The sequence below is a fragment of the Pelobates fuscus genome, chromosome 9, assembly GCF_036172605.1.
Source record: "Pelobates fuscus isolate aPelFus1 chromosome 9, aPelFus1.pri, whole genome shotgun sequence".
In the NCBI taxonomy this organism is placed as follows: Eukaryota; Metazoa; Chordata; class Amphibia; order Anura; family Pelobatidae; genus Pelobates; species Pelobates fuscus.
Window position 1 is genome coordinate 98,082,456 of NC_086325.1, and position 27,689 is coordinate 98,110,144.

At 42.7% G+C, this 27,689-nt stretch overlaps 1 protein-coding gene across 3 annotated transcripts in view; it reads right to left on the reverse strand.

Moving 5' to 3' along the window:
• GDPD2 (glycerophosphodiester phosphodiesterase domain containing 2) overlaps positions 1-27,689 on the reverse strand; it is a 71,483-nt gene that overhangs the window by 17,227 nt on the left and 26,567 nt on the right. For all 3 annotated transcript variants that reach the window (XM_063432187.1, XM_063432186.1, XM_063432188.1), the window contains 4 exons: positions 18,821-18,924; positions 18,597-18,690; positions 17,613-17,672; positions 17,377-17,475 (listed from right to left, as the gene is read on the reverse strand). In XM_063432187.1, the coding sequence (XP_063288257.1) occupies positions 17,377-17,475; positions 17,613-17,672; positions 18,597-18,690; positions 18,821-18,924 (357 nt within the window). The remainder of the gene's footprint in view (positions 1-17,376; positions 17,476-17,612; positions 17,673-18,596; positions 18,691-18,820; positions 18,925-27,689) is intronic.

Sequence of the window (27,689 nt, forward strand, 5' to 3'; positions counted from 1 at the left end):
CTGACAGGAGTTGAATAAAGGGCCGAATTTTATATAGCCTGTCAAACAGTGGGTCGTTTCTAGGGGGACACAGCGAGTTATCATTAAAATGAAGGAATCGCAGCAGTTGCAGGTAGCGATCCCTCAACATAACCTCAGGGAAAAGAGGTGTAGCCAGGATACGTTGCTTGCTCCAGTAGGACCTGATACTGGGCTTTTTTACAATACCCATCATTAGGGTTAAAGCCCAAAACCGCTTCATCTCTGCGACATCCGTGGGTCTCCACATATTCCTGCGACCATGATGGGACCCCGGATGTGCAGAGAGATACTGCATAGCAAACAAATTCGTTTGCTGAGCCATGAGCTCAAATATATCGTCTGACATAAAGAGCTCAAAAAAACAAATTGGCTCGCAGTCGTCCACTGTTACAGTGATGCCAGGTGTAACAGTGAACGGCGGTATTTCTGGGGCCATCATATTTGGAGGCACCCAGTCTCCGCCTGGCATTGGGCTTGCTGAGCGTCCTCTTGTGAGTGGTGGTGGGGCACCATCACTTGAGGTCTCACTCAGAGGCTCAATGTCAGAGGCAGTGATAGTGTCACTGTCTTGCAGAGTGTCACTATCACTGCCTGCCAGAATGGCATACGCCTCCTCGGCTGAGTAGCGACGTGCCATTCTAGGGGGACAAATTAATTAATTTATATACTAAAGTGGGTAATTAATTATCTACCTGCCTAACACCTACTACCCGCCCTCAAAAAATAATATAAATGTACTGATCACAGTATAGGCAGCTGCAATCAGTACACTGAAAGGGTTATTTTCAGATCTATAAAAATAACCCTAAAAAAAAGTCAGTCTGATCAGAGAGCCCTCTGATCACTGATACAGTACTGTACAGCAGATATACTGTACAGTATAGTGATCACGGCAGCGGGGAAAGGGTAATGGAGATTTGGGTTGCTGCGACTGACACAAAGGATCAAAAAAAATTAGAAATAATTTTTTTGACCCACAAAAGTTTTTAAAACTGAAAGGGTTATTTTTTGATATGTAAAAATAACCCTAAAAAAGGTCAGTCTGATCAGAGAGCCCTCTGATCACAGTGATCACTGATACAGTACTGTACAGCAGATATACTGTACAGTATAGTGATCACGGCAGCGGGGAAAGGGTAATGGAGATTTGGGTTGCTGCGACTGACACAAAGGATCAAAAAAAATTAGAAATAATTTTTTTTTGATCCAAAAAAATAATAATAAATAAATACCCTAATCAGGTTGATCACAGTAATATGCTGTGATCAGCACTGAAAGGGTTAAATAAAATATAAATTTTAAAACTTGGAAAAAAATTTTAAACTTTCTTTTTCCACAGGAGCTGCAAAAACCACGATCTCTCTGCCTCTCTCTCTCAGATCGAAGTGAGGTGAGGAGAGGGGCAGAGACAATGTGTCAGCCAGTGATCTGAGATCATTGGCTGACACATACTAACAGTGATCACAGTGACTGGCTGTCACTGTGATCACCTCCTACAGATCACGGTAATTGGACACAGGGGGATGCCTGGGAGGTACAGGCATGCCCCCACCGCGATCTGTAGGGGGCTAATGGCTGCAGTTACATGTGTCAGCCAATGGGCTGACACATAGTAACACTGATCGCACTGACAGGCTATGGCAGCCTGTCAGTGTGATCAGACTGCAGCCTGACAGTTCAGATCGCGGTCACTGACCCCAGGGGGGCTGCCTGGGGGGCCAGGCATGTCCCCCGACCGCGATCTGCTGCAGAAGAATGCGGCCGGCTCCATGTGTCAGCCGATTTCAAATCGGCTGACACATGGTAAATACCGATCGCAGTGACAGCCTGTCACTGCGATCGGAAGCTGCAGACCGCGGTCCCCAGGCACAGGGGGGCTGCCTGGGGGGCCAGGCATGCCCCCCGACCGCGATCTGCAGCGGCCATGTTCCGCCGGCCACGTGGGGCTGAAGACCGCCCAGGACGTACTATGCCGTCCTGCGGCGTTTAGAGCCACCAAAATAAGGACGGCATAGTACGTCCTGCGGTCTTAAGGGGTTAAAGGACGACATTAGTTTTTTTTAATACAATAATTCTTTCATCGTGTTTTGAGAGGAAATAGATCATTTTTTTTAAATGACGCATATGTAAAAATAAATAGGTAAAATGAGAAAAACTCATCAATACCCAAATGAAGTATAGTATATGTCGGGATCATTCCGCCATATACATGCACCTTTGGTCAGACAGTGTTTGAAAACCGACAGTTCGTCTCTATGGTCTTGCCTAGTTCACTCCCTGCACAGAAGCAGGGAAGACCATAGAGACTAACCATTGGTTTTTCAAACACTGTCCGACGTAGAAATATTAATTATGAGGTGACAGCTGCCTTTAAATGGTTGTAAGGGCTCCTGCCCAGTTGCCTCAAAGTCCTTAACTACTGATGTGTGACACTAAGTCCACAAAAATGTAAGAAATTGTAGACCAAAGAAAAAATATCTGGGCACACATAGGCTCTATCCCAAATTGCAGACGGTATTGAAGTTGAATAGGCAATGATTCGTCTCACACAAGAGCCTTACTCAAGCCACTCATGTGGTTTGAGAAAGATTCCTGTGTAAGCAGAATGTTAGTGAGTCTTTATTGATGAGTGCCATTCCTTATTAAAACTGTAGAAATTTAAAAAAAAATATCACCCCATAAACAGGTTCTGCTATAAATAAAGGATGGTGCAGCTGCTAAAACAATGCAAATACAAAACTCTAATAGAGACCATCTAAAGGAGTTTAAGCATGGGATAGGCATAAGGCTATCCTAACTATAAGATAAGGCCAGGGACTAATGAAAGTATTTAGAAAATTGGGCAGACTAGATGGGCCGAATGGTTCTTATCTGCCGTCACATTGTATGTAAGAGCAATACTACCTGAAAACTGCATAAAAAGGGCTGATCGTTAATACCTGCATATGCAGTGCGTAATATAGTAGTATCACAATATCGAATGAATTATTATTATATATTAATAATGTATTTTTCCAAATCTTCCCAAAATTTGTCTTATGTTAAGATTAAGTGTAAATATTACTCCTCCTCTAATAATTAAGATTTTAATGTATAGGGGAAGAATACAAAACAATTGCATAGGGATTATTTTACACAATCATGGACTACTGTGTGCATGCAATGAAAGGAAAAGAGGCACAAAAATATATATAACATTATGGACATTTAATTAAGCACATATTAGGACAAAAGCAGGGGTGTGCAGGCCTCTTATGGCACAAATACTAAAATTGTAGTATTAAATGGAGCTACACCTAAAACACAGCTTTACCTGATATACCTACTACACACACACACACACACACACAATGACCACACACTGTAAAGTAATAACACAAACTAAATACGCAACGTGTACTAAAAATTGTACCTTGCTATAACCTGCAATCAGGGCCGGACTGGCCCACCGGGATACCGGGAAATTTTGCGGTGGGCCGTCGGCACCTGGGGCCGGGGAGATATTAAGGTGACCTGCGGCCGCAGGGAGAACTTGAATGGCGGCCGCAGGGGAAGCTCTTCTTGCGGCCGCTGGGGGAGCAGGCTGTTCTGTCTCTGCTCCCCCTCCCTTGCGTGCAGCTTAATGAGACCGGGGCCCGAATATGACATGAAGAGCTTCCTCTGCGGCCGCCATTTAAGTTCTCCCTGCGGCCGCAGGTCACCTATCAGTCTGCCCACCCACACAGGTAGCAACAAGTATGTATGTCAGTGGGAGTGTGTCTGTCTGTGTCATGGTGTGTGTGTCTGTCTGTGTCATGGTGTGTGTGTCTGTCTGTGTCATGGTGTGTGTGTGTCTGTGTCATGGTGTGTGTGTGTCTGTGTCATGGTGTGTGTGTGTGTGTCTGTGTCATGGTGTGTGTGTGTGTCTGTGTCATGGTGTGTGTGTGTGTGTATGTCTGTGTCATGGTGTGTGTGTGTGTGTGTATGTCTGTGTCATGGTGTGTGTGTGTGTGTGTATGTCTGTGTCATGGTGTGTATGTCTGTGTGTGTTTTTAAAAATAGTGTTTTACTCACCTTTTTTTTTCCCAACGTCGTGCTGGTCTCTGCCTCTATGACTGAGATCATCAAGCTTGATGATCTCAGCCAATCTGCACTGACACAGGAAGCGACCGTCTGAGTGTCTGTCACTAGAGGTGTCACTAGGAAGCAATGTAAACACTGCCTTTTCTCTGAAAAGTCAGTGTTTACATTCAAAAGCCTGCAAGGACAGGCTATAGACACCAGAACCACTACATTAAGCTGTGTGTGTGCGCCTGCAAGTGAGTGAACTTGCATGTGTGTGTGTGTGCCTGCTAGTGAGTGAGCTTGTGTTTTTATGTCAATGAGCTTATGTATATTAGTGATATTGTTTGTCTATGAGGCTGTGTATCAATGAGCTTCTGTGTGTCAGTGAGATTGTCTGTGTCTGCATGTGAGTATGCTTACTGTATAATTAAATGTTTTACTCTGAAAGGACCAATATTTTATATTCGAAAAAGCAATATATATATATATATATATATATATATATATATATAGCTTTTTCGAATATAAAATATATACACATATATTACTCAATCATCTGGGGTGGCAAGACATAGCCTTACATATTACGTGCGACAATATATGGCGCAATGACTTTTGGGGCTGGCATAGATTTTTTTTTCCAGGGCTGCTTTGTATCCCCAGTCCGGCCCTGCCTGCAATCATTGTTGTACCTTTTCCATGTAAAATATTGTACTTGCTGGTACTAAATGTGTACGATGTCTAGCACATGTGATACTTACTAACATGTACCTTGCTTTTCTGTAACCGCTATGCTTACTTTAACAAAGAATTCAATAAAAAATATTATAAATTGAAAATAAAATAAAAATTAAGCACTATATATATATATATATATATATATATATATATACACACACACACATATTCCATAAATTCAATGTTGTTATTTCTCAATATGGCAAAAGTCTGAAGAGCTGGAAACCCGTGTTACAATCCATCTTAAAGAAAATCATCATAATAAATAATCAAGTCTGCTCAAAAAGGCAGCAGTTAGTTACACTCTTATTAATGTACTGGACCTCCAACAATATCAAGTAGGCCAAAAATGAATGTTTAAATTAATGTGAGAATAAGTGATACTTCAATATCAAAAAAAATGCCATTAATATTCAATAACATTTAAACCTTTTGGTGATCTGTTTTTATTTATTTTTTTTGTATGAAAATCTAAATTGCTCACTTGCATCTTAACTCCAAATTTACAGTTCACTAGGCCCTGAACCATGGATTTTGTAAGATCCTCTCCTGCATAGGATCTAACAAGTTCAGATAAACGTTTGTCTTGCCTTCATTGATTCACTGCAACCAATGTTTTAAAATCCGAGGTTTCCATTTTCTTCTACTCTGTCCCGTGTATTGGGCTTAACATGCATCGCATGTAATTGTACACATTACCCCTTTAGTGGTGCAGCTGATATAAACTTTTATATCATTTTTTTTCTCTTAATGTTGATGAACAATTGTGCCCACTGTTAACACTAACAGAACCAATTAAATGATAACACCACTTATCTAAAATTATATGTCAATCCACTAACTAGGATAAAAGAAGAATATGAGAATTTTATTAAGGAAGGATTGGAAATAGGGATTTTAAACAAAAAAGAATATAAGTTTTTAAAAGTAGAATACCCAAGAATCCCAGTGATTTATGTATTGCCTAAAATACATAAATATATTTTTAACCCACCTGGCAGGCCAATAATATCTGTTATAGGATCACTTGTATCTAATTTATCACAGTATATTGATCAATTTTTACAAGATCTTGTTAAGAAATGTCCAACCTATTTAAAAGACACAATGAGTTTGCTTAAAATTTTAAAAGATTTTAAATGGGAAAAAGAATATATTATGGCAACTTGTGATGTGAGCAGCCTATACACTAATATAGCCCATGAGAGGGGCTGTAAGGCTGCAAGACATTTTTTACAAAAACTGGGAGATTTAAATGAGTCACAGGTTGATTTTATTTTAAAAGGAATTGAGATCATATTAAAAAATAATTTCTTTTGGTATGAAGATCAATTTTATTTGCAGATCCAAGGAACCACTATGGGGACCAGGTTTGCCCCCAGTTATGCAAATGTATTTATGTCCCACTGGGAAGAGACATTTGTCCTCCCCAGTATGGATTTGGGGGCAAACCTGGTCCTCTACAAGCGGTATATAGACGATATTTTTATTATATGGAGGGGGGGATAGGGATTCCCTGGTTAAGTTTTTAGATTTTTTAAATTCCAATGATTGGAATATTAAACTCACCTCCAATATTAGTAATCAGAACATCATCTTTTTAGATTTGGATATTTTTATAGAATTAGATGAAATTAAGAGTAAAACTCATTTTAAGAAGGTGGATGTTAATAGTTGTATAGACCTGCAAAGCTGTCATTTTAAACCTTGGCTTAATAATGTACCAAAAGGCCAGTTCCTCCGAGGAACTGTACAGATTTTAATGATTATCAAGACCAATCATGTAACTTAATACAACAATTTATAGATAAGGGCTACGATCCAATTTCGACTAAAAATGCCAGAGATGAAATAGGCAGAAAAGATAGGAATCTACTTTTGGAATATAAATATAAAGAGAGGAAAAAGGAAGAACAGATCCCCCTGATTCTTAATTTTAGTACCAATAATAGATCCTTATGCAATGTTTTTAAAAAGAATTGGCATGTGTTAAAGGAGGACAAGGATCTTTTACCCTATTTAGGAGATAGACCCCAATTTATTTTTAGAGGAGACAGAAATTTCAGGCAAATTTTAACGAATAGTTTTTTAGATAAAGAAAAAAAGGAAATTAATACTTTTTTAGGAGGACAAGTAAGTTTTTATTACTGTGGAGATTGCACTGGGTGTAGATTAAAAAGAACTACAAGTAAAAATAATAAAAAAAAACTCTCCAAATAAAAATCCAGAAGAAGAATATAAAATACACTCATTAATTACGTGCAATACAACTAATTTAATATATCTCTTAACTTGCCCATGTGGTTATCAGTATGTGGGCAAACCGTTAAGAAAACGGAAAGTTAGAATAGGAGAACATATTAACAATATAAAGAAAACATGTATTAACCACAGTGTTTCCAAGCATTTTTTTAGAGTATCATAATGGGAATCCAGAAGGCCTTCAGTTTATAGGTATAGAAAAAATTAAAGTCCATTGGAGAGGGGGCTGTAAAGATAATATTTTAAGCAGAGCAGAAATGAGGTGGATGTTTAACCTCAATACCCTGACTCCTGAAGGTCTTAATGCAGATTTTGAAATTACCTCTTTTTTATGATATGTATTTTTTATTGTCTATTTATGGTCCATTTTAATTATTTATATATTCTCTCTTTTCCCCCCTTTTTTGTATACATTTGTTTTTTACCTGTTTTTTTATAAATCCCCTTTTTTTTATATATATATTTGTTTTTTAATATATCTGGTTTTTATATATCCGGTGATATATCTATATTTGTGTTAAGGGCTCATGATAGTACAGAAGATACAAACACTGATAAGTGTAGGATGGTATTAAAAGAGTAAGTCGGTTGTGGTGTGCCGGAACCGACGATGAGGTAGGCCTGTAAATAAAGAGGGCCCACCAAGAAGAAATGTAAAGAGAAAAGGAGTTAATAATGAGGAGTGGGTGGGAGGGTGATGCAGCGCTGACCTCGAACGATATGGAGCCAGGTAAGGGGTGTCCCTTAAGTAGGGAAGAGGTGTGTCATACGCCCCTCCCACAATTACAGGCCAAAAGGCCTTAATACTTGTGTTAAGGGCTCATGATAGTACAGAAGATACAAACACTGATAAGTGTAGGATGGTATTAAAGAGCAAGTCGGTTGTGGTGTGCCGGAACCGACGATGAGGTAGGCCTGTAAATAAAGAGGGCAAAAGTAGAAAATCAAATGTATTACATACCAGCAATATACATACTTTAACCAGACATGTCTTGAAAGGCATTTCTTACTTCTTGTACCGGGTTAGGTTTGTATCTAGAGTAAGCCGATGATTTCCAGCGCCCTAGTGACTTGATAACATGAACTGGAATGTTTGCACTGGATGCTGTGGAGGCCGCTCCTATGCGGAAGGAGTGGCCCGAATAGTTAGCTGATTTGAGGCCCAGCTGTGTAAGTAAAGACCTGACGTGTGTCATAAAGGTGGTGGTAGTGAGTACCGAACCTTGTAGACTGAAAGTGGTTGAGATGGTGGTTCGTTGTTATGCTGGGTATATGAGTTCAGTAGTTTGACGGGGCTCCACCTGTTGTGAGTAGGATAGTACTTAACCTCTACTGAAAGTGCATGTTGACTGGTTTTGGAGTGAGGCAGAGTCAAGATATAATAGTCCATGTGTTTTGTTAAGTGTGAATGAAGTAGGATGTGAGTGGACTGTGTTGTGCTGATTGCGGTAAATTCTCTTGGTCTCAAGAAACCATAAACAAGGCTACGTATATGGCGGTTTTAACGATGAGGTTTGTGTTGTTGGCAAAGGGTTTAAATCTAGTGAATTGTATAAGTCTTTAAAAATATGGAAATCTATGGGTAGCCTCTGGGCCGTACGTGGGGGTTCGGATCTCCCTAAGGATGTTCTTAATTGGTAGGACACTTGATTTGTCTGGTTGTAAAGTTAGCATGTGATGTTGGATGCCTGTCAGATATGGTTTGATTGTGTTGTATGATAGTTTGAGTTTGAGGTGGCAAAAAGAAGCAAAGCCCAACCAGGATGTCATGAAAGGTTGTAAGATGTTGTGTTCAGAAAGGAATCTTTAAATCAAATGAAAGCTCTATCGTAAGTTTCCCGGGTATTAGTAGACAGTGCTAATTGGGACAATGTTCTGCTATGTTGCATAATAGCATCTAGTCCATTACTAGATGGTGGAATAGTGGGGTGTTCGTGGCTGTGAGTGCGGCTGACGGGAGTATTTGACGAAAAGCCTGGAAATTAAAGCGAGACAAATTGTCAGCAGCAGTGTTACCTACACCTGGAACATGAATACAAAACAAGAGAAAATTATGACATGCAGCCAGCCAAGTGAGTTTCCTCAAGAATCTCATAATAGTCAGTGATTTGGATCGACCTTGTTTATAATGTGACAAGTTACTTGGTTGTCTGGTTGTCTGAGTAGCAACGTACAGACGAACCTGCCCATAAATGCACCCATGCCACGGCAACCGTCACGATGGGATATATCTCAAACAGAGCTGAGGTAGTGGAAAAACCCTCCAGGTCCTGAACTTCTGAAGGCCAGCTGCCCCAAAGCCATTCTCGTTCCTGAAAAATTGCTGCAAAACCTGTGGTAGACGCCACGTCTGACCAAATGGTAGGTGAGGAGTCAGACAATTTTGGAAGGAACATGCTTTTACCATTCAAGGTGGTTAAAATTTTTCTCCACATAATTACGCCTGCCGTGGCTTGGGTATCCAGGGGTGACCTGTGTCCATCATGTCTAAAAGTGGGAAACATGTAAAGGAGTTGTGAGATGAAAGCCCGGCCTTGAGGTATGATGCGAATGGCAAAATTCAGTGACCCAAGCAGAGACTGTAATTCTTGCGGTTGCAAGTACCGAGTTGTATGTAGAGATTATGTTGATCAGAATGTTTTCTACCTTGGGCGTGGCAGGCTAGCTTGCATGGTGGCTGAGTCTAGTATGATACCCAGGAATGTGATGAAGGTATCTGGTCCTTCAGTCTTGGTGGAGGAGACTGGGACACCCACCTGTTCGAATAGAGTGATGGTTTCTTTTAGGCTACTGGGAGGGGAAATTTCTCCTCGATCAGTAAGAAATCATCCAGATAATGTATAACTGTAGGGCATCTGGCTATATTTAATAAAACCAGCATAGGGTTTCGGCGAATACGTCGAAAATGGCCGGACTACTTTGGAACCTAAATGTTAAACGTGAGCAAAATAGTAGTTCCCTGCCCACTTGATACCATGCAGGTGACACAGTGTAGGGTGGATAGGCAGTAACTTGAAAGCATTGTGATATCAGTCTTACTGAGCCATGCTCCGGCCCCTGCCTGCATGATAGCTGTAATGCATGGGCGTAGGAACCGGGGGGGATGGGGGGGACGCATCCCCCCCAGCAAATCATGCGGGGGGGACAGGTAATGGGGAAATCCCCCCCAGCTCCGCCGGCCCCCCTTTTGCTGCAGCCGCCCGAGCGCTCTGTAGAGAGCCTCAGGCGGCTGCAGCTCTGCCCGGGCTGGGCGCAGCCAGAGGAGAGGGGCTGACAGGAGGGAAGCGCTCAGCGCTCCCTCCTGTCACTCCCTCAATGTAGCGTGGCCGAGCCCTGTATAGTCCGCCGGTACAGGGAGCATCTGTCTCCTGTACCCGGCCGGACTAAAAGGAAGTGAACACTGAGTGTGCACTTCCTTTTAGTCCGCCGGGTACAGGAAAAAGAAGCTCCCTGTACCCTCGGACAGTACAGAGCTCGGCCACGCTACAACACAGGTAGGGGAGGGGGGGAAGAAAGAAACAGGGAGGGGAGGGGAGGGGGGGAAGAAAGAAACAGGGAGGGGAGGGGAGGGGGGAAAGAAAGAAACAGGGAGGGAGGGGGGTAAAGAAACAGGGAGGGAGGGGGGGTAAAGAAACAGGGAGGGGGGATAAAGAAACAGGGAGGGAGGGGGGGATAAAGAAACAGGGAGGGAGGGGGGGATAAAGAAACAGGGAGGGAGGGGGGGGATAAAGAAACAGGGAGGGAGGGGGGATAAAGAAACAGGGAGGGAGGGGGGATAAAGAAACAGGGAGGGAGGGGGATAAAGAAACAGGGGGGATAAAGAAACAGGGAGGGGAGGGGAGGGGGGAAGAAAGAAACAGGGAGGGAGGGGGGATAAAGAAACATGGAGGGGAGGGGAGGGGGGATAAAGAAACAGGGAGGGAGGGGGGGATAAAGAAACAGGGAGGGGGAAGAAAGAAACAGGGAGGGGGGAAGAAAGAAACAGGGAGGGGGGAAGAAAGAAACAGGGAGGGGGGAAGAAAGAAACAGGGAGGGAGGGGAGAAAGAAACAGGGAGGGAGGGGAGAAAGAAACAGGGAGGGGAGGATAAAGAAACAGGGAGGGAGGCAGGGGGGATAAAGAAACAGGGAGGGAGGCAGGGGGGATAAAGAAACAGGGAGGGAGGGGGGGGAGAAAGAAACAGGGAGGGAGGGGGGGGAGAAAGAAACAGGGAGGGAGGGGGGATAAAGAAACAGGGAGGGAGGGGGGATAAAGAAACAGGGGGGGAGAAAGAAACGGGGAGGGGAGGGGGGGGAAGAAAGAAACAGGGAGGGGGGGGGAGAAAGAAACAGGGAGGGAGGGGGGGATAAAGAAACAGGGAGGGGGGGATAAAGAAACAGGGGGGGGGGATAAAGAAACAGGGGGGGAGAAAGAAACGGGGAGGGGAGGGGGGGAAGAAAGAAACAGGGAGGGAGGGGGTAAAGAAACAGGGAGGGAGGGGGTAAAGAAACAGGGAGGGAGGGGAGAAAGAAACAGGGAGGGAGGGGGGTAAAGAAACAGGGAGGGAGAGGGGGAGAAAGAAACAGGGAGGGGAGGGGAGGGGGGGAAGAAAGAAACAGGGGGGGGATAAAGAAACAGGGAGGGGGGATAAAGAAACAGGGAGGGAGGGGGGATAAAGAAACAGGGAGGGAGGGGGGATAAAGAAACAGGGAGGGAGGGGGGATAAAGAAACAGGGAGGGAGGGGGGATAAAGAAACAGGGAGGGAGGGGGGGATAAAGAAACAGGGAGGGAGGGGGGATAAAGAAACAGGGAGGGAGGGGGGATAAAGAAACAGGGAGGGAGGGGGGATAAAGAAACAGGGAGGGAGGGGGATAAAGAAACAGGGAGGGAGGGGGGAGAAAGAAACAGGGAGGGAGGGGGATAAAGAAACAGGGAGGGAGGGGGATAAAGAAACAGTGAGGGGGAGAAAGAGACAGGGAGGGGGAGAAAGAAATAGGGGGGGAGAGAAACAAACAGGGAGGGGGGGGAGAAAGAAACAGGGAGGTGGGGGGGGAAACAGGGAGGGAGGGGGAGAAAGAAACAGGGAGGGAGGGGGGAGAAAGTGAGTGACAAGGGGGGACAAGGGGGGGACGGAGGGAGAGAGGGGGAGAAAGAGTGACAAGGGAGGGAGAGAGAGAGAGTGACAAGGGAGGGAGGGCGGGGGAGAAAGAGAGTGACGAGGGAGGGGGAGAAAGAGATTGACATCCATCACACACAATCACACAATCATGCCACCCTTACACACACAATTCATCCTTACACACACTCAATGCACCCCGTGCACACACACACAATCATGCAATCCTTACACACACTCAATGCACCCCGTACACACACTCAATGCACCCCGTACACGCACTCAATGCACCCCGTACACGCACTCAATGCACCCCGTACACGCACTCAATGCACCCCGTACACGCACACACTGCATCCCGTACAGACGCACACACTGCATCCCGTACATACACAGAATCACACCTTGCAGCCCTTACACATACAAACACAGATTCACACAATGCATTCCTTACACACATATCAGGACATCCCCTACTCCACCCCCTGTGAACAAACTCATTGGTGGAACGTGAAGGTGGACCCTGGGACCCAGACCTTGAGCTGTGTAAAGGGCCCCCAAAAAATGGAGCTGCTTCCCGTTCTCACAGAACATTGATTTTTGGGACCACAGTTAAAAACAGCCTCCAGAGAGCCTGTTCTACACCAGACCAGTGGAGCCAGACTGCAGCTAGAGCCCATCATCATCCTCATCTGGTTGTAAGTAGGCAATCTAGCATATTATTCGTGGCACTAATCTCTAATTTACCTCACATTAAAGAAACACTATAGTCCCCAGAAGCACTGCAGCTTAATGTAGTGGTTCTGGTGTCTATAGCCTGTCCCTGCAGGCCTTTTAATGTAAACACGGCGGCACTCCAGCACTGGCGTTAGTTAACATGGCAGAAAAATAATTGGAAAGGGTTAGGGGGGCTACTAATAAGGATAGGGGAGAGGGGTAGGTAGAAAAATAATTGGAAGGGTTTAGGGGGGGCTACTAATATGTATGGGAGGAGGGGGGAGGTAGAAAAATTATTGGAAGGGGTTAGGGGAGTACTAATATGAATGGAAGAGGTAGGGTGGGTTCTAATATGCATGGAAGGGGTTAGGGGGTACTAATATGCATGGAAGTGGTTAGGGGGGTACTAATATGCATGGAAGGGGTAGGGGGTTAATATGCGTGGAAGGGGTAGGTGGGGTTCTTTTGTGCATGGAAGGGGTAGTGGTGGTTCTAATATTCATGGGAAGGGTAGGGGTGGTTCTAATCAGGAGGATCCCGGCGCTGTATCCGGGTAAGTAAAACCCCTTCCTTGTAGTGACCCTTTAATGTTATTATTTAATTATTTATATAGCGACTGCAAATTCCGTAGCGCTGTACAATGGGATAAACAACTCCTAGTTTACAGAATAAGAATATAACCGGCGAGTAAAAATGCTATCCCCCCCAGATTTTTTTGGGTTCCTACGCCCATGCCGTAATGGCGTGATCTATGGTGGAATATTGCAGTGAAAATTCCTCAGAGGGTATGAGGGTGTTCAGACTAGGAGTGGCAGAGGTGTGAGGTGTTGATAGATCAATGATAAGTCTCTGTTTGTGAGAAGATTTCCCCATGACAATACCGATGGGGTTTGTCCGCTATGTGGTGAACGGAGGGGACTGGAAGGGCCCCCATAGGAAGTCCTCTGCCACTTCCTGGCTATGAGTGTCTCCACCGCTGTAGGGTTTGTTGTGTGGATTGTAAATTAGGACATTCCAGGATTCCGGAAGGCATGTGTATGAGGCCTGTGTGAATCCTTCTGATAGACCCGAGATAATGAATTCCACCAAATGTCTAGATGGATGATGTGGCAGTAATGTCGTAAGTACAGAAATGTTTATTGATGTTAAGTATAGTTTTGGGATACATTTTATTTGGACACAGATTTAGCATGTGCCCTGAAACAGATGGCTGGAGAAAGTGATTGCAACTCAACCAGTGCTGGAGGGGTCGCAGCGGCCGACCCAGCCATGGTAAGGGGTGTAGTGACCGATTCCCCAGGGGTGATACTGGCAGGCTAACTAGGCCTGAAAGGCGAAAAATTAATCTTGTTTTGTGACAGGTGAGGCCCTGCTAGTTGCCAAGTGGCTATGAGAGGCTCTGTCTATGAGTTGGCGCGAGGGGTTATTGAGGCCACCCGTCGTAGTGGCAGGAATCGTAGGCCTCTCAGTGATAGTAAAAGAAAACAGGGGGAGGGAGTGACAGGTGAGGCCCTCTCTATAATATTGCGAGGCGGCTAACTCACGTGTGGCCCGATGGCGTTTGCCTCCGAAACGTTGAGGCGGGGTGTTGGCCTCGCGGACCACTAAACGATAGGCAGAAATGCCAAGAAGGGAGGTACCTATTTGGGCCTATACCCCTAACTTGCCAGTACTCTATGGCCTAGAAGAATGAAACGTATGTGAACTACAACGTGAGCAGGCTTACGTACCTGGTAGTATGTATGAAGTTTTGAGATTCGACAGGTATGAAAACCTGGATAAACCTAAAAAGGGATAGAGTGAGAATGGATCCTGTGAGACCTGTGTAATCTGTATAGGCTGGGATTAGGGCTTCTAGCAGTATGTGTGGGAGGTGTAAAATCTATGAGTATGATAGTGACATGACTGCCCATGCTTGGTGACAAGCGTTACGCTGAGTCCGATACCTGGCAGCAGGGGATTGGCCGTGTAATGTGTATATATGGAAGGTGATCAGATGATATGCATGTCACTAAACTGATCTGGGAATGCAAGGGACTTTTTAATGTGAAGTGACAATATGCAGAATCATAAATGTTGCTGTAAAGTGACGTATGAATGTATGAACCAGAACTTGTGATTCAAAAACCGAAAGTCTTGTGAGACGTATATGCCGTGTTCTTGAATACTCGTGTTACGTCGTCTGAGTGTGTCAAGAAAAGGCCTGAGTTTGTAATTGCCATATGAAATTATGTGAAATGACAATCTATGCAGAAAATGTAACGTGACGTATGAGTGGTTGAACCAATGCGTGTGATTCAACCCGAAACCCTCTGTGGAAGGTAGGACCGTGTTCTTAGATACTCGTGGTATATCGTATGAGCATGATAAGAAATGGCCTGAATAGTTAGTGCCATGTAATCGTAATGTACATGGTTGTAATAACATCATATCTCCATTATACTCTTTGAAAATAGGACAGTGTCCTTGAACTCGTGGTATGTCGTACGAGCATGACAGAAAAAGGAGCCGTAATGTAGGCTAACCATAACAGTAATATTCATGTAATATCTGCATTGTAAAATAAAATAACTATTATTATTAAAACCATATATATATAATAAGCAAACTGAAACAAAATAGACAACCTAAGATCGTGTAAAATAAGTATTTGAAAGTTTAACCGATTACTGTGCAGGAAACGTATGATTGGTTGGATCAGTACGTGTGATTCAACCCGAGTATGCATGAAAAGGAATTAAATCCTTGTGTCGTGGTTAACAACAAAGAAATGAGGCCTGTAACGTAGGCTGATTTAATTGTAATGAAATGGATCATTATATAAAAAAAAAAAAAACTCCAGTAAGCGTGGGAGTCCAATGTCTATACAGAAATGTTAGCTGGTTTCATACCCTTGATGTAATAAGTGATACCTTAAAAATAGCATGAAAATGGTCTGTCTATTTAACCAAGCAACTTTTTAACCAAATGTAAATACATGAAATGATGAAATGTAACTCACAAAAAAGATCTATGTGAATACATAGCAGAATAACCAAATCTTAGTATGAAGGGAAACAGAAGTTAGCATGAATAGCTTAACCGTATGCATTTTAATGCGAACAGCAATCGTGCATAGAATATACTATGAATAAGTGCCGACCAGAAAACACAAACCGAAATGCAATAATGTCTGAGAAGCCTGTAGTACACCAAATGACCGGTAGGGGTCAGTGTGTAGGCGAAAATGCAGTGGTTCGTTGGTTTGTACATGAAATGCGATAATGTCTAAGAAGCCTGTAGTACACCCAAAGACCGGTAGGGGGTTTAAACGAATGATATGCATGAACATGCAATGGTTTTAGAACAGACTTAGACAAAATGCAGCCATAAAGTGAGGACCTGACCCGTGCATGGTGCCGTGGGACTGATGCCTGGCATAACGGGTAGGTTGACTTACAGTTTGTGAGTCACTTGGACACCATCCACGGCGATGGATTGAAGAAAGAAGGTGGTAGGCCGGAAAAGCCTGTGGCTGGATTCCTGACACAGCTCTGCTTAAAAAAACCTCATGGAGTAATCAGGTAAAATGGCGTCTGGATGACTCGGATGTGGAAATGATGCAGCGCTGACCTCGAACGATATGGAGCCAGGTAAGGGGTGTCTCTTAAGTAGGGAAGAGGTGTGTCATGCGCCCCTCCCACAATTACAGGCCAAAAGGCCTTAATACATATATATGTATTTTTTCCAATTAATTTTTATCATTTTTAAACGAGTTAAAAATATTTTATTTATTTTCTCAATGAGTTATTCTAGCTTAATAGCAGTATAAGGAATGGATAAAAATGTATGGAGTGGATATTTTCTATACTGTTTATTTATATAACGGACATGTGTATAAAAGACATTTGAGGAAAGCTCATTGATTCCGACCGGGACCGGAGGTTCACTGAAACGCAAGGGAAACATGACCGCTGACCCGGAAGTGCCTTGTGACACGCAACGTGACCGGAAGCCGGAAAGCAGATGATTAGGAGTAACAGCCGGAAACCGGAAGTAAACCGGCGAAGAAACTACAGCGCACCTTTTTTGAACATATTTAAACGCTAAATTTGTTTGATATTACAGCACTTTGATAAAGACCATAACGGTCGAAACGCGTTAGTGCAATACATTTGCGAGATTCCATTTTATGCTATTTTATGCAAATAAAGTTTGTTCCTGTACTTCCTGACTTGGCTTTCATCAATTGATACAAGGGGACTTTGTCAGTGATCAACTTAACCTGCTTTTCCAGCATTGTGGTCTCCAGGAATTTTTCATAAGGCGCCTATAGTCTGAGCCACTGTTTACGGCTCAGCACCACAACATTCAAGATATATGGTAATATTGCCTGTTTTATACATTTTATCTGTTTTATATTCGGTGTATAGAATTTGCTCTCACTATACTATTTATGCTATTTCATTATACAACTTTTGTCTTGCATTAAAGGAAATATAAGGGAGAGGGGTAATTACCTGTAGTGATATGGACACTGCATCCCATTCTTCCTTCCACTTCAAATCCAAGAAAACTATTCCCAGGGTGACCAGCACAAAACATAAAGCCAGAAGGACCTGATAAGGATGTAAAACAGCTGGTTTAAGGCGCAATAAGAAAAATGGTCGAAAAAATGAATAATGACACAGTGAAACAAAATGCTTACAGACCATGTGATTGACCAAGGATTTATATATATATATATGTATCTTACCTTGTGGATGATGTGTAATATGACAGGTTGACCACAAAGAGTGAGGCACAAAGAGGTCAGCTACAATAGTCCAATGCAGCCAGGCACAGGAAGAAATGAACAAAAAATAAAATTATTACTGATGACATAACCTTTTCTGTCCAGCAGGTGTCGATATTATTCGTGTAGTGCCCTTATCCCCCTGACTCATAATCAGATCTTCATTTTAGTTCATTGGATTCAACTAGTTGGAACAAGCTCATATCAACTGCCTTAAACCAATTGTTAAGTGAAGCATCACTGCCTCCCCCGGTTTTTTTCAATACTGAGAAAAAAAAAAAATCTTATGAAAATATTGACAAAATTAATTTTAGTACATATTACACTGCAAAACTGAGCCACTAAGATCATATTATAATTGTTGAGCAAGTGGCAAAGCCAATACCTTTAACCCCTTAAGGACACATGACGTGTGTGACATGTCATGATTCCATTTTATTCCAGAAGCTTGGTCCTTAAGGGGTTAAGATAATGTGGGTATCTGTAAAAAAAAACAAAAAAAAAAAAAACCTCAAACAATTACTGCAGCACTGATATTCATTTTCTTTTAAAACTTATATTAAAGACTGAGCAAATGGCATCACAAGCCATTTCTGTCCAGGCACAGCCAAGGCACACAATGCAAATGAGGAAAAGAGACAGAAGCATTTTATTTTATTTTTGTTCTTCTCTCTAGGCTAACTGCAAGCTGAAAATGACAGTGTTTATGACAATGATTGTCTATCAGCTAATATAGAGGTGTTGATTTCATTTATTTTTATTCTTCACATCTAACAAATATTAGAGGGATAAGTCCACACAATATTATGGCTGCTGGCAAGTGACTGTTCCACTTTAAAATCACTTTAAAAGAAGAGATTTGTGTTCATTGTAATGGGCATATCAGTGTTCTCATACCCAAATATTTGAATTTCTTTATACCACAATTCCCTATCCAAGTCATACCAGTAGGAAGGAGCAATAGGTCAGTAGTACGGCCGTCACTATGACCAACACAAGAGACCAGTCAACCCACAAACCGGCGGATCTGAAAATATACCTGTAGGAAACAAATGTTACAACACTTAGAAACATGAGACAAACGCACCTGAGCATAAAAAAAAAACAGAACAAAATATACATGACAGGAATGCAAACCCACAGAAAGGGGAATGTGTAGTCATACTCACTCGTTAAAATTGTGTATGTCATTTCCCAGAATAAGAGTTACATACAGCCATATGAAGGTAAACGCAAAAATAGCAAATATCACTAGGACCCGGATACACTCGTGCTGTAATACAGGAAGAAAAAGATTCAATAATTGGCAAAATAAATAAAAGTAAAGAACATTAATAAAAGTTAAACAGTACGACCCTATCTGGTGAGTCCCCACAGCTGCCAGGGGTACAGCTATTGGATCATGCAACTAGCATTATCTGGACTGATCGACAGTCATAGTCCCATGTTGTGGGATAGGGACAGATACAATGACTGTGCAGGTTCCATGCCTAAGACTGCAGACTGTATTTATTTATTTTTTTTATCAGAAGTGGGATGCCAGAGTAAAGTCCATAAAAGTAATCAATTAATACATTGGGGTTATGTGAAACTGACAACGCTTTCCTTCCCTTATGAGGGAACTTTATTATATTCTAAACCCTAATTGGTTTGGCCAGTATAGAATGCCCATCTTGCCCTCCCCTTATGAATTGCTAAAATAACACCTACTGTCATGTCCCCTACCGGCAAGTCTCACAATTTCAGAGGATGTGCATTACCATAATTGCCCCAATCAAGTTAATTTGCTAAATGGTTCTCCAGTATGTTTAGTGGTTGACGAATTAAGGGACAAAGGTCATCAAATTGTCATTTGTTGTTTTGTTTTTGTTTTTAAGTTTATTTCCTATTACGTATTGATATATTGATATTTTTCTTAAATGATGTACGGTATATTGAATTTTTTTGAGAAAATTTCACAATTTTTTTTTTATCTGGCTGAGCAGCTTTTTTTTATCCTAACCCTAATGTTATCAGACCAACTGCTGCTCAATCTAACTGCTTGCGGCAAGCATTTCCCAACCCAAACTCTGCAAAATTTCAACCTTACGCATTAATAAAGCTATTTTAATAAAATGGATTAGCAGTAGCACCAGAGGAATGTGGTCAAGTATTTCAAGAAGACAACTAAGGAAGGCTGATTCACAAAAGATGATGACATTAAACCATAGCCAATGGCATCCACCTCTACGGCCTCTTCAGCTGCAGTCAGTGTGTCAGCAGACTCAGCAGTGACAACCTTGGAAATAAATGTCTGGCCTAATACCCATTACTATATTCTAAACTTCAAAGGCAAGTGAAAACTAAAGTGTCAGTGCATTCTATTAGTAAACAGTTGAAGAGGAAGAATTTTCGTCCTACAAACTTATGACAGACCCTTGAGATAGAATACAGGCATTTGCATCATGAGCATATTCTTTGCTAGTGTGATTAGGTATGTTACATTGCATTGCAATCTAGCATTTGCCGCCCCCGTAATCATTAGTTGACAAAACCAGTATTAAAGTGTGTGCTGAAACCTATATAAAATATAACTACTGCTCCATCCCAATCAATTCTTTTTACTACTCCATCCCAAAAAAAAAAATCTGTTGAATTTGTTTCACGCAGTCTTTTACCAAGTGACGCATTCATTTTAACCTACTTTTATTAAGTTACTAACAGGGTTATCCATTAAAGTGAGAATTGTTGGAAATTCAAAGTGAGGACAAACTATTTAACTGTTTTTTTTTTTTTTCCCCAGAGGAGGACCACACTTGTTCAGTAGATCCTGGATTGAAGCTTTAGGCATGCACGAGTTACCACAACAGTGAATAATCACAGCAACAGTTCAAATTCTACTTCGATTGAAACATTAAACAAAAAATATAAGACTGTATTTGATGGAACACTAGGTTTGGTGAAAGGCAAGCAAACTCGGCTTTAAATTAAGGTATATTTTGTAAACCTTTTGCATTGAAACCTAAAATTGAACTGGAATGATTACAACATCAATGTATTACTACGGTTTCGAGCAGTGAACATGCTTCCCAATTAGTTCCTGTCGAAAAACAAAATGGAGACATTCGCATTTGCGGAGATTTCAGACTACCACTTAACCCTACAATTAGTTGTTGATCAATATTCTTTACCACGGATTGAAGAATTTTTTAGTTCCCTTGCAGGTGGAGAAAAATTTACTAAAATTGACTTACATCAAGCGTACCTACAGTTGGAGATACACCCCAGGCTCCAGACATTTGTTAACTGTCAACACTCACAAAGGGCTTTTTCAGTATACACAGATGGTGTTTGAAATTGCCGCAGTGCCTACAGTTTGGCAATGGATAATGGGTGAGATACTGGCAGGTATTCCGCATCCACAGTGCATGTTAGATAAAATGCCTATAGGTCGTGAAAATGATAAGCAGTTTTACAACACCTACAGAATTTCAGATTGAATGTAAACATACCGAAGTGTGAGTTCTTACGTGACAGTTAGGAGTATTGTGTGCATTTAGTGGACAAGACTGGTCCACATGACTAGTTCATGCTCTCACTCCTGTCCATGTATCCCAGCTATGTTCTTATTTTGGTAAGCTCAATTACCATAGTTTCTTACCAAATTTGGCTCACTAAATATATATCCATTAAACTATATTTTAGATAGTGATAAACAGTGAGCCTGGACTGAGTTGTTTTCAAAGGCATTTTAACGCTCTAAACAACTTCTGGATTCAAGACTCCTTGTCCTCTATGACCTTAAGAACCATTTTGTACTAGCCTGTAATGCTTTTCTACATGGTTTGGGCACAGTGTTTACTCATATTATGCCTGCTGTTTTGGAACACCTTGTGTCTCTTGCATCCAGATCTTTAACCCTGGCTGAGAAAAACAACGATGCCTAAATTTTTTTAGGAAGCTTTAGAAATAATTTGGGCTGTAAAGAAAGTCCACATTCATATTTATGGCAGACCTACTCTGATCACAGATCTCAAACCATTATTCTCTATTTTACACCTTTAGAAGGTTATGTCTAGCTAAGCGCACGGGAGTATATTTGGTGGCCTGTTTTGGATACAAATATCTCTTCTCATGTAGCTACTTGCAATACATGTGCACATACCGACAAGGGATCCCTCCAAGACTTGGCCATGGCCAACTGAACATTGGACAAGACATATTGATTTTGCAGGATCAGTGGATGGATTTAATAGCTGTAGAAGCTCATTTTAAGTGACCAGAAGTGGTGAAAATATCAAGTACTATGGTAGAACAAATTATTGTCATACTTTCCAGCTTGTTTGTAAAATTTGAACTGCCTAAAACATTGGTTTTGAGACAATGGTCCAATTTGTATCACAGGAATTTGAGACTTTTCTGGCTTTAAATAATACCCAGCACTGTAATGCTGGATATTTTAAATATTTCCCAGCATCTAATGCACAATGATTTTTTTATTTACTACCAGAATACACCACATGCTACATAGGTGGTCTGCTATGTTAATGTTTGGAAGATGCCCGAGAACTCCTCTTGATCATGTATGGCCAGAACATTCTAAACAGTTGAACATGTCTAGATACTCATGCTAGAGTTTGGGTTAGAAACTATCACAGGCAAGATAAATTAATTTCAGTTATCATAATACAAGGTATGGGCAGGGCCGGCGCGTCCATAAGGCGGCAAAGGCCTTAGGGCGCACCGGCCCGGGGGTGCAAATGTCCGGGTGGCTGACAGGAGGGAAGCGCACCTCTCCTGCCGGTCACTTCTTGTAGCGTGGCGGAGCACCAACCTGCAGTGCCGCGGACTGTGGGGAGGGGGTGGGGATATGAACATGTCATATCTCTGCTCCCTCTGTAGCACATAGCGCATGGGAGGACTTCCGCCCAAGAAGACTAGAGCACGAGAAGGCAGAGAGGAGGGGGGCTGGCCAGGACCTCCTCCAACTCCCAACTACCTCAGGCAGCACTGTGGATCCCAGGTAAGCCACCCTCCTGAACCCACAAAGTAGGAAACAGGAGAGTGGCTAGAAAAGTGTATATTTTGACCAGCATGTGTGTGTATCTGTGTGTGTGTGTGTGTGTATCTATATGTCAGTGTGTGTGTATCTTTGTCAGTGTGTGTGTATATATATGTCTGTCAGTGTGTGTGTGTATATATATGTCTGTCAGTGTGTGTGTGTGTGTGTGTATATATATCTGTCTGTCAGTGTGTGTGTGTGTGTGTGTATATATATCTGTCTGTCAGTGTGTGTGTGTGTGTGTGTGTATATATATCTGTCTGTCAGTGTGTGTGTGTGTGTGTGTGTATATATATCTGTCTGTCAGTGTGTGTGTGTGTATATATATCTGTCTGTCAGTGTGTGTGTGTGTGTATATATCTGTCTGTCAGTGTGTGTGTGTGTGTGTGTGTGTGTGTGTGTGTGTGTGTATCTGTATGTCTATCAGTGTGTATGTGTGTCTGTGTCTGTCAGTGTGTGTCTGTCAGTCAGTCAGTCTGTCAGTGTGTGTCTGTCAATCTGAATGTGCATCAGTTTGTGAATATTTGTATCTGCATGTGTGTCAGTGTGTTTATCTTCGTGTATGTGTATCACAGTGTATGTGTATATGTGCATAAATCTCAGCATTCAAAAGCCACTACACACAAAAACACCTGCATGCAAACATCAATACTACATACAAACACACCCCTGCATTCAAATGTCAACACTACATACAAACACACCAAGTTTATATATAAACACACCCCTGCATTCAAAAACCAACACTACACATAAATGCATGCTTGCATTCAAATGCAAACCCTACATACAAACACACCCCTACAGTCACACAAACATATGCTTACAATCAAACACACACATACAGCTCCGTGCTAAATACAATCCTGCAAGCATGGGGAATTGGTAGAGCCCCAGCTTTCAAAGCATTGTTGAAGTTGCACGACAGATAGGGATCTATCTTTTAGCCACCCTATGTACATACAGAGACAGACAGTCATACAGAGACAGAGTCTGTATGTCTCTTTATGACTGTCTGTTTGTATTCGAAAGGAATAAATGCAGGCAACACTCCAATAGTAAGGATGGTATATTTATTGATAGGTGAACCACCCCCATAGAAAGTGTGACGTTTCGGCTCAGCAGAGCCTTATTGCATGATTAAGGCTCTGCTGAGCCGAAACGTCACACTTTCTATGGGGTGGTTCACCTATCAATAAATATACCATCCTTACTATTGGAGTGTTGCCTGCATTTATTCCTTTTGAAGACTTTACTGGTGGATCCAGCGATGTCCGCCTGACACCAGAGCATCGACCACTGTGGATGGCCGGAGCATTTACACGGTATCAGTGTGCAGGGTTCTTTGTTTGTCTGTGTATGTAGGTCTCTCTATGCCTTGTCTGTATGTCTCTTTATGACGGTCTGCGTATGGATGTCTCTGTATCACTGTATGCATGTCTCTATATGCCTATTTCTACGTTTCTTTATGTCTGTCTGTATGAATGTATGTCTGTGTTTGTATGACAGTGTACCTGTATGTGTAGATTGCATGACTGTGTTAGTTTGATTGTGTGCCTTTTATGACTGTGTCTGTTTGTGACTGTGTGCCTGAATAACTACGTCTGTGTGCTTGTATGATAGTGTCTGTATGTTTGGGTATTTGCCTCTATCTATGTCTATATGGGAGAAAAAGAGAGATAGGGACTGGGGGGGGGGTGGGGAGGGAGAAAGAGACAGAAAGTGGCTGGCGGGGAAGTAAGAAATACAGAAGAGGTGTTGTAGGAGACACACTAAAGGGGGGTGTAAGGCACAAGGGGACCAAATGGGTAAGACATACAAGAGAGTTGATATGAAACACAAATGGGGGTAAGAAATGTAAACGAGGGGCTACGAGACACAGAGGTGAAGATGCATTTTTTTTTTGGGGGGGGGGGGGAGGGTGTCAAAATGCATTTATGCCTGTGTAGTCAAAAATTCTTGCACCGGCCCTGGGTCTGGGAAAGAGAATGTTCAACGTTCTATTACCAGCGGGTGATACATATTGCTGTCCACAAATGAGATCTAGATCTCTACCAGGTGAAATACAATCCCTGAATTTAGCTGCTAAGGATATCTGGCATGAACTGTGGTGTCCACCTCAGTATCTTGAGGACTGAAAATACTATTCCTGGAAATTATACAAAACATCAGAATGTTCCTAGTCAGATAACTGGTAATCTACAGCCATTGGTTACTCCTCCAGAGACCCGTTTCCCCCAACCAACAACTCTACAACCATATAGGCAAAGAAGACCACACTCCACATGTCCATGTGAATCTGGACCATGCCCTAGTGCTTATGAGCATTAGCTGTACAGATGAACTGTTCTAGTCCAGGTTTATGGTTTACTGTTTTATGTATTTTTCCTGTTGAATGTTGTTATCGAAAGCCTTTTATAGTTCTTTTATTTATTTTTGGAAAAAAGAAGGGTGTTGAGATGAGCTCAAACAGGTTTAAGGACAGCAGGGCACACATCCCAGGAATGTCTAGATCTCTGTGTAACGGTTGAAACTATTTTGAGTGGTCACTGAAGAATGAGCTACTGAAGCGGATATGTGCTTGTAGTTGAATAAAAAGATTGTCTGAAATCCATGTTCCAGAGTCTCAATGATATTTGGAGACCGTTAGTGACACAAAGTACTAACACAGCCTTGTTTTAATTGTAAACACACAGGAACAAAACAATGCCCCTCTTGGACAGGTCACGCGTAGAACAATGCTGAAGAACTGCTGGCATAGGGAAAATGCCCTGTGTTTAGTTCAGCACATGCAAGTTTAATGACACACTTTTTATGCACTTGCCTATGGCTTGTCTCTGGTGTCCCTATAAGTGGAATATCAAAGGACAAAAAGAGGGATGGCATTAGGATTGGGAGAGGCTGTTATGCATGTATAGAGAGGCTGCCTGTGATCTTTTGTTTTGAGGTTGGTTGTGTCTGGGGCAAGGTTGCTTGTGGTGTTGTGTGTAGTAATGTCGCGAACAAGAAATTTTCGGTTCGCGAACGGCAACTTCCGCAAACGTTCGCAAACCAAGCAAACCACCATTGACTTCAATTGGCAGGCGAATTTTAAAACCCACAGGGACTCTTTCTGGCCACAAAAGTGATTGAAAAGTTGTTTCAAGGGGACTAACACCTGGACTGTGGCATGACGGAGGGGGATCCATGGCAAAACTCCCATGGAAAATTACACAGTTGATGCAGAGTCTGGTTTTAATCCATAAAGGGCATAATGTACCCAACATTCCTAAATCACAATGGATATGGATTGACACCTGACATATGGATTGACACCTGTCCTCAGAGCCCCTGATACACACTGACACAGAGCAGAATAGGGACTGTTCCCCCTACATAGGGTCACTTGGCAGATATGGATTGACACCTGTCCTCAGAGACCTAATTGTGTAATAATGGTAATACTATTACCTATTATATAATATTGGCAGGGGCAAGGAAATTCCCTCTAAATAGATGGGTATAGGCAGAGAGTATGGAGACCGGAGTGATTAAGTGTCAATAAGGTGATATAAAGTTAAATGTATCAGACACACAGCCACCCTTTCTCTTCGCTAGTTTCCAGAAATGCTGGATAGGTAGAAGGGCTATAAAGACTCAGAGAGGTCTAAGAAGAATCCTCTAAACTAGCCCTAATCTCCTTAAACACCTTCAAGGGTGTTCTAAGCTAAAGCTCAATCTAAACGTTTAGATGACTGCCTGATTTCCCATCACAGATGCTGGCTAGGAATAACACTGTGCAAGACAAAGAGTGGGTCTAAGTGCCCATAGTGCAGTGAAGTGTCCCTAGTGAAGTGAAAAAGAGAATAACGAGCTGGCGCCCAAGAGAATAACCGGGGGTCTAGTAGCGTGGACACCCAGTACAGGTCGTTCTCCTTCAGCCTTTTTATACGAGGGTCCCTCAACAGGCACGACAGCATGAAAGACCCCATTTGCACAAGGTTGGATGCCGAGCTACTTATGTCCTGTTCCTCGTCCTCTCTCTCTGAAGGTATGTTCTCTCTGAAGGTATGTTCTTCCCCCCAGCCACGTACAACACAAGGGGTACCAGATAGGTGACAACGAGCACCCTGGGATGCCTGTTGTGGTTGGTCTTCCTCCTCCTCCTCAAAGCCACATTCCTCCTCTGAATCCTCTTCCTCACAATCCTCTTCCAGCGTTGCCGCAGGTCCAGCAAGCGATGCTGATACGGCTGTTTCTGGTGGTGATGGTGACCACAACTCTTACTCTTCACGCTCATCTACGGCCTGATCCAGCACTCTTTGCAGGGCACGCTCCAGGAAGAAAACAAATGGTATGATGTCGCTGATGGTGCCTTCGGTGCGACTGACTAGGTTTGTCACCTCCTCAAAAGGACGCATGAGCCTACAGGCATTGCGCAAGAGTGTCCAGTAACGTGGCAAAAAAAATTCCCAGCTCCCCAGAGGCTGTCCTAGCACCCCGGTCATACAAATATTCATTAACGGCTTTTTCTTGTTGGAGCAGGCGGTCGAACATTAGCAGTGTTGAATTCCAACGTGTCGGGCTGTCGCAAATCAAGCGCCTCACTGGCATGTTGTTTCGCTGGATATCTGCAAAGTGCGCCATGGCCGTGTAGGAACGCCTGAAATGGCCACACACCTTCCTGGCCTGCTTCAGGACGTCCTGTAAGCCTGTGTACTTATGCACAAAGCGTTGTACGATCAGATTACACACATGTGCCATGCATGGCACATGTGTCAACTTGCCCAACTTCAATGCCGCCAACAAATTTGTTCCGTTGTCACAAACCATTTTGCCGATATCCAGTTGCTGCGATGTCAGCCACTTTTCCACCTGTGCGTTCAGGGCGGACAGGAGTTCTTGTCCGGTGTGACTCTCTGCTTTCAAGCAAGTCAAACCCAAAACGGCGTGACACTGCTGTATCCGGGATGTGGAATAGTACCTGGGGAGCTGGGGGGGTGCCGTTGATGTGGAGC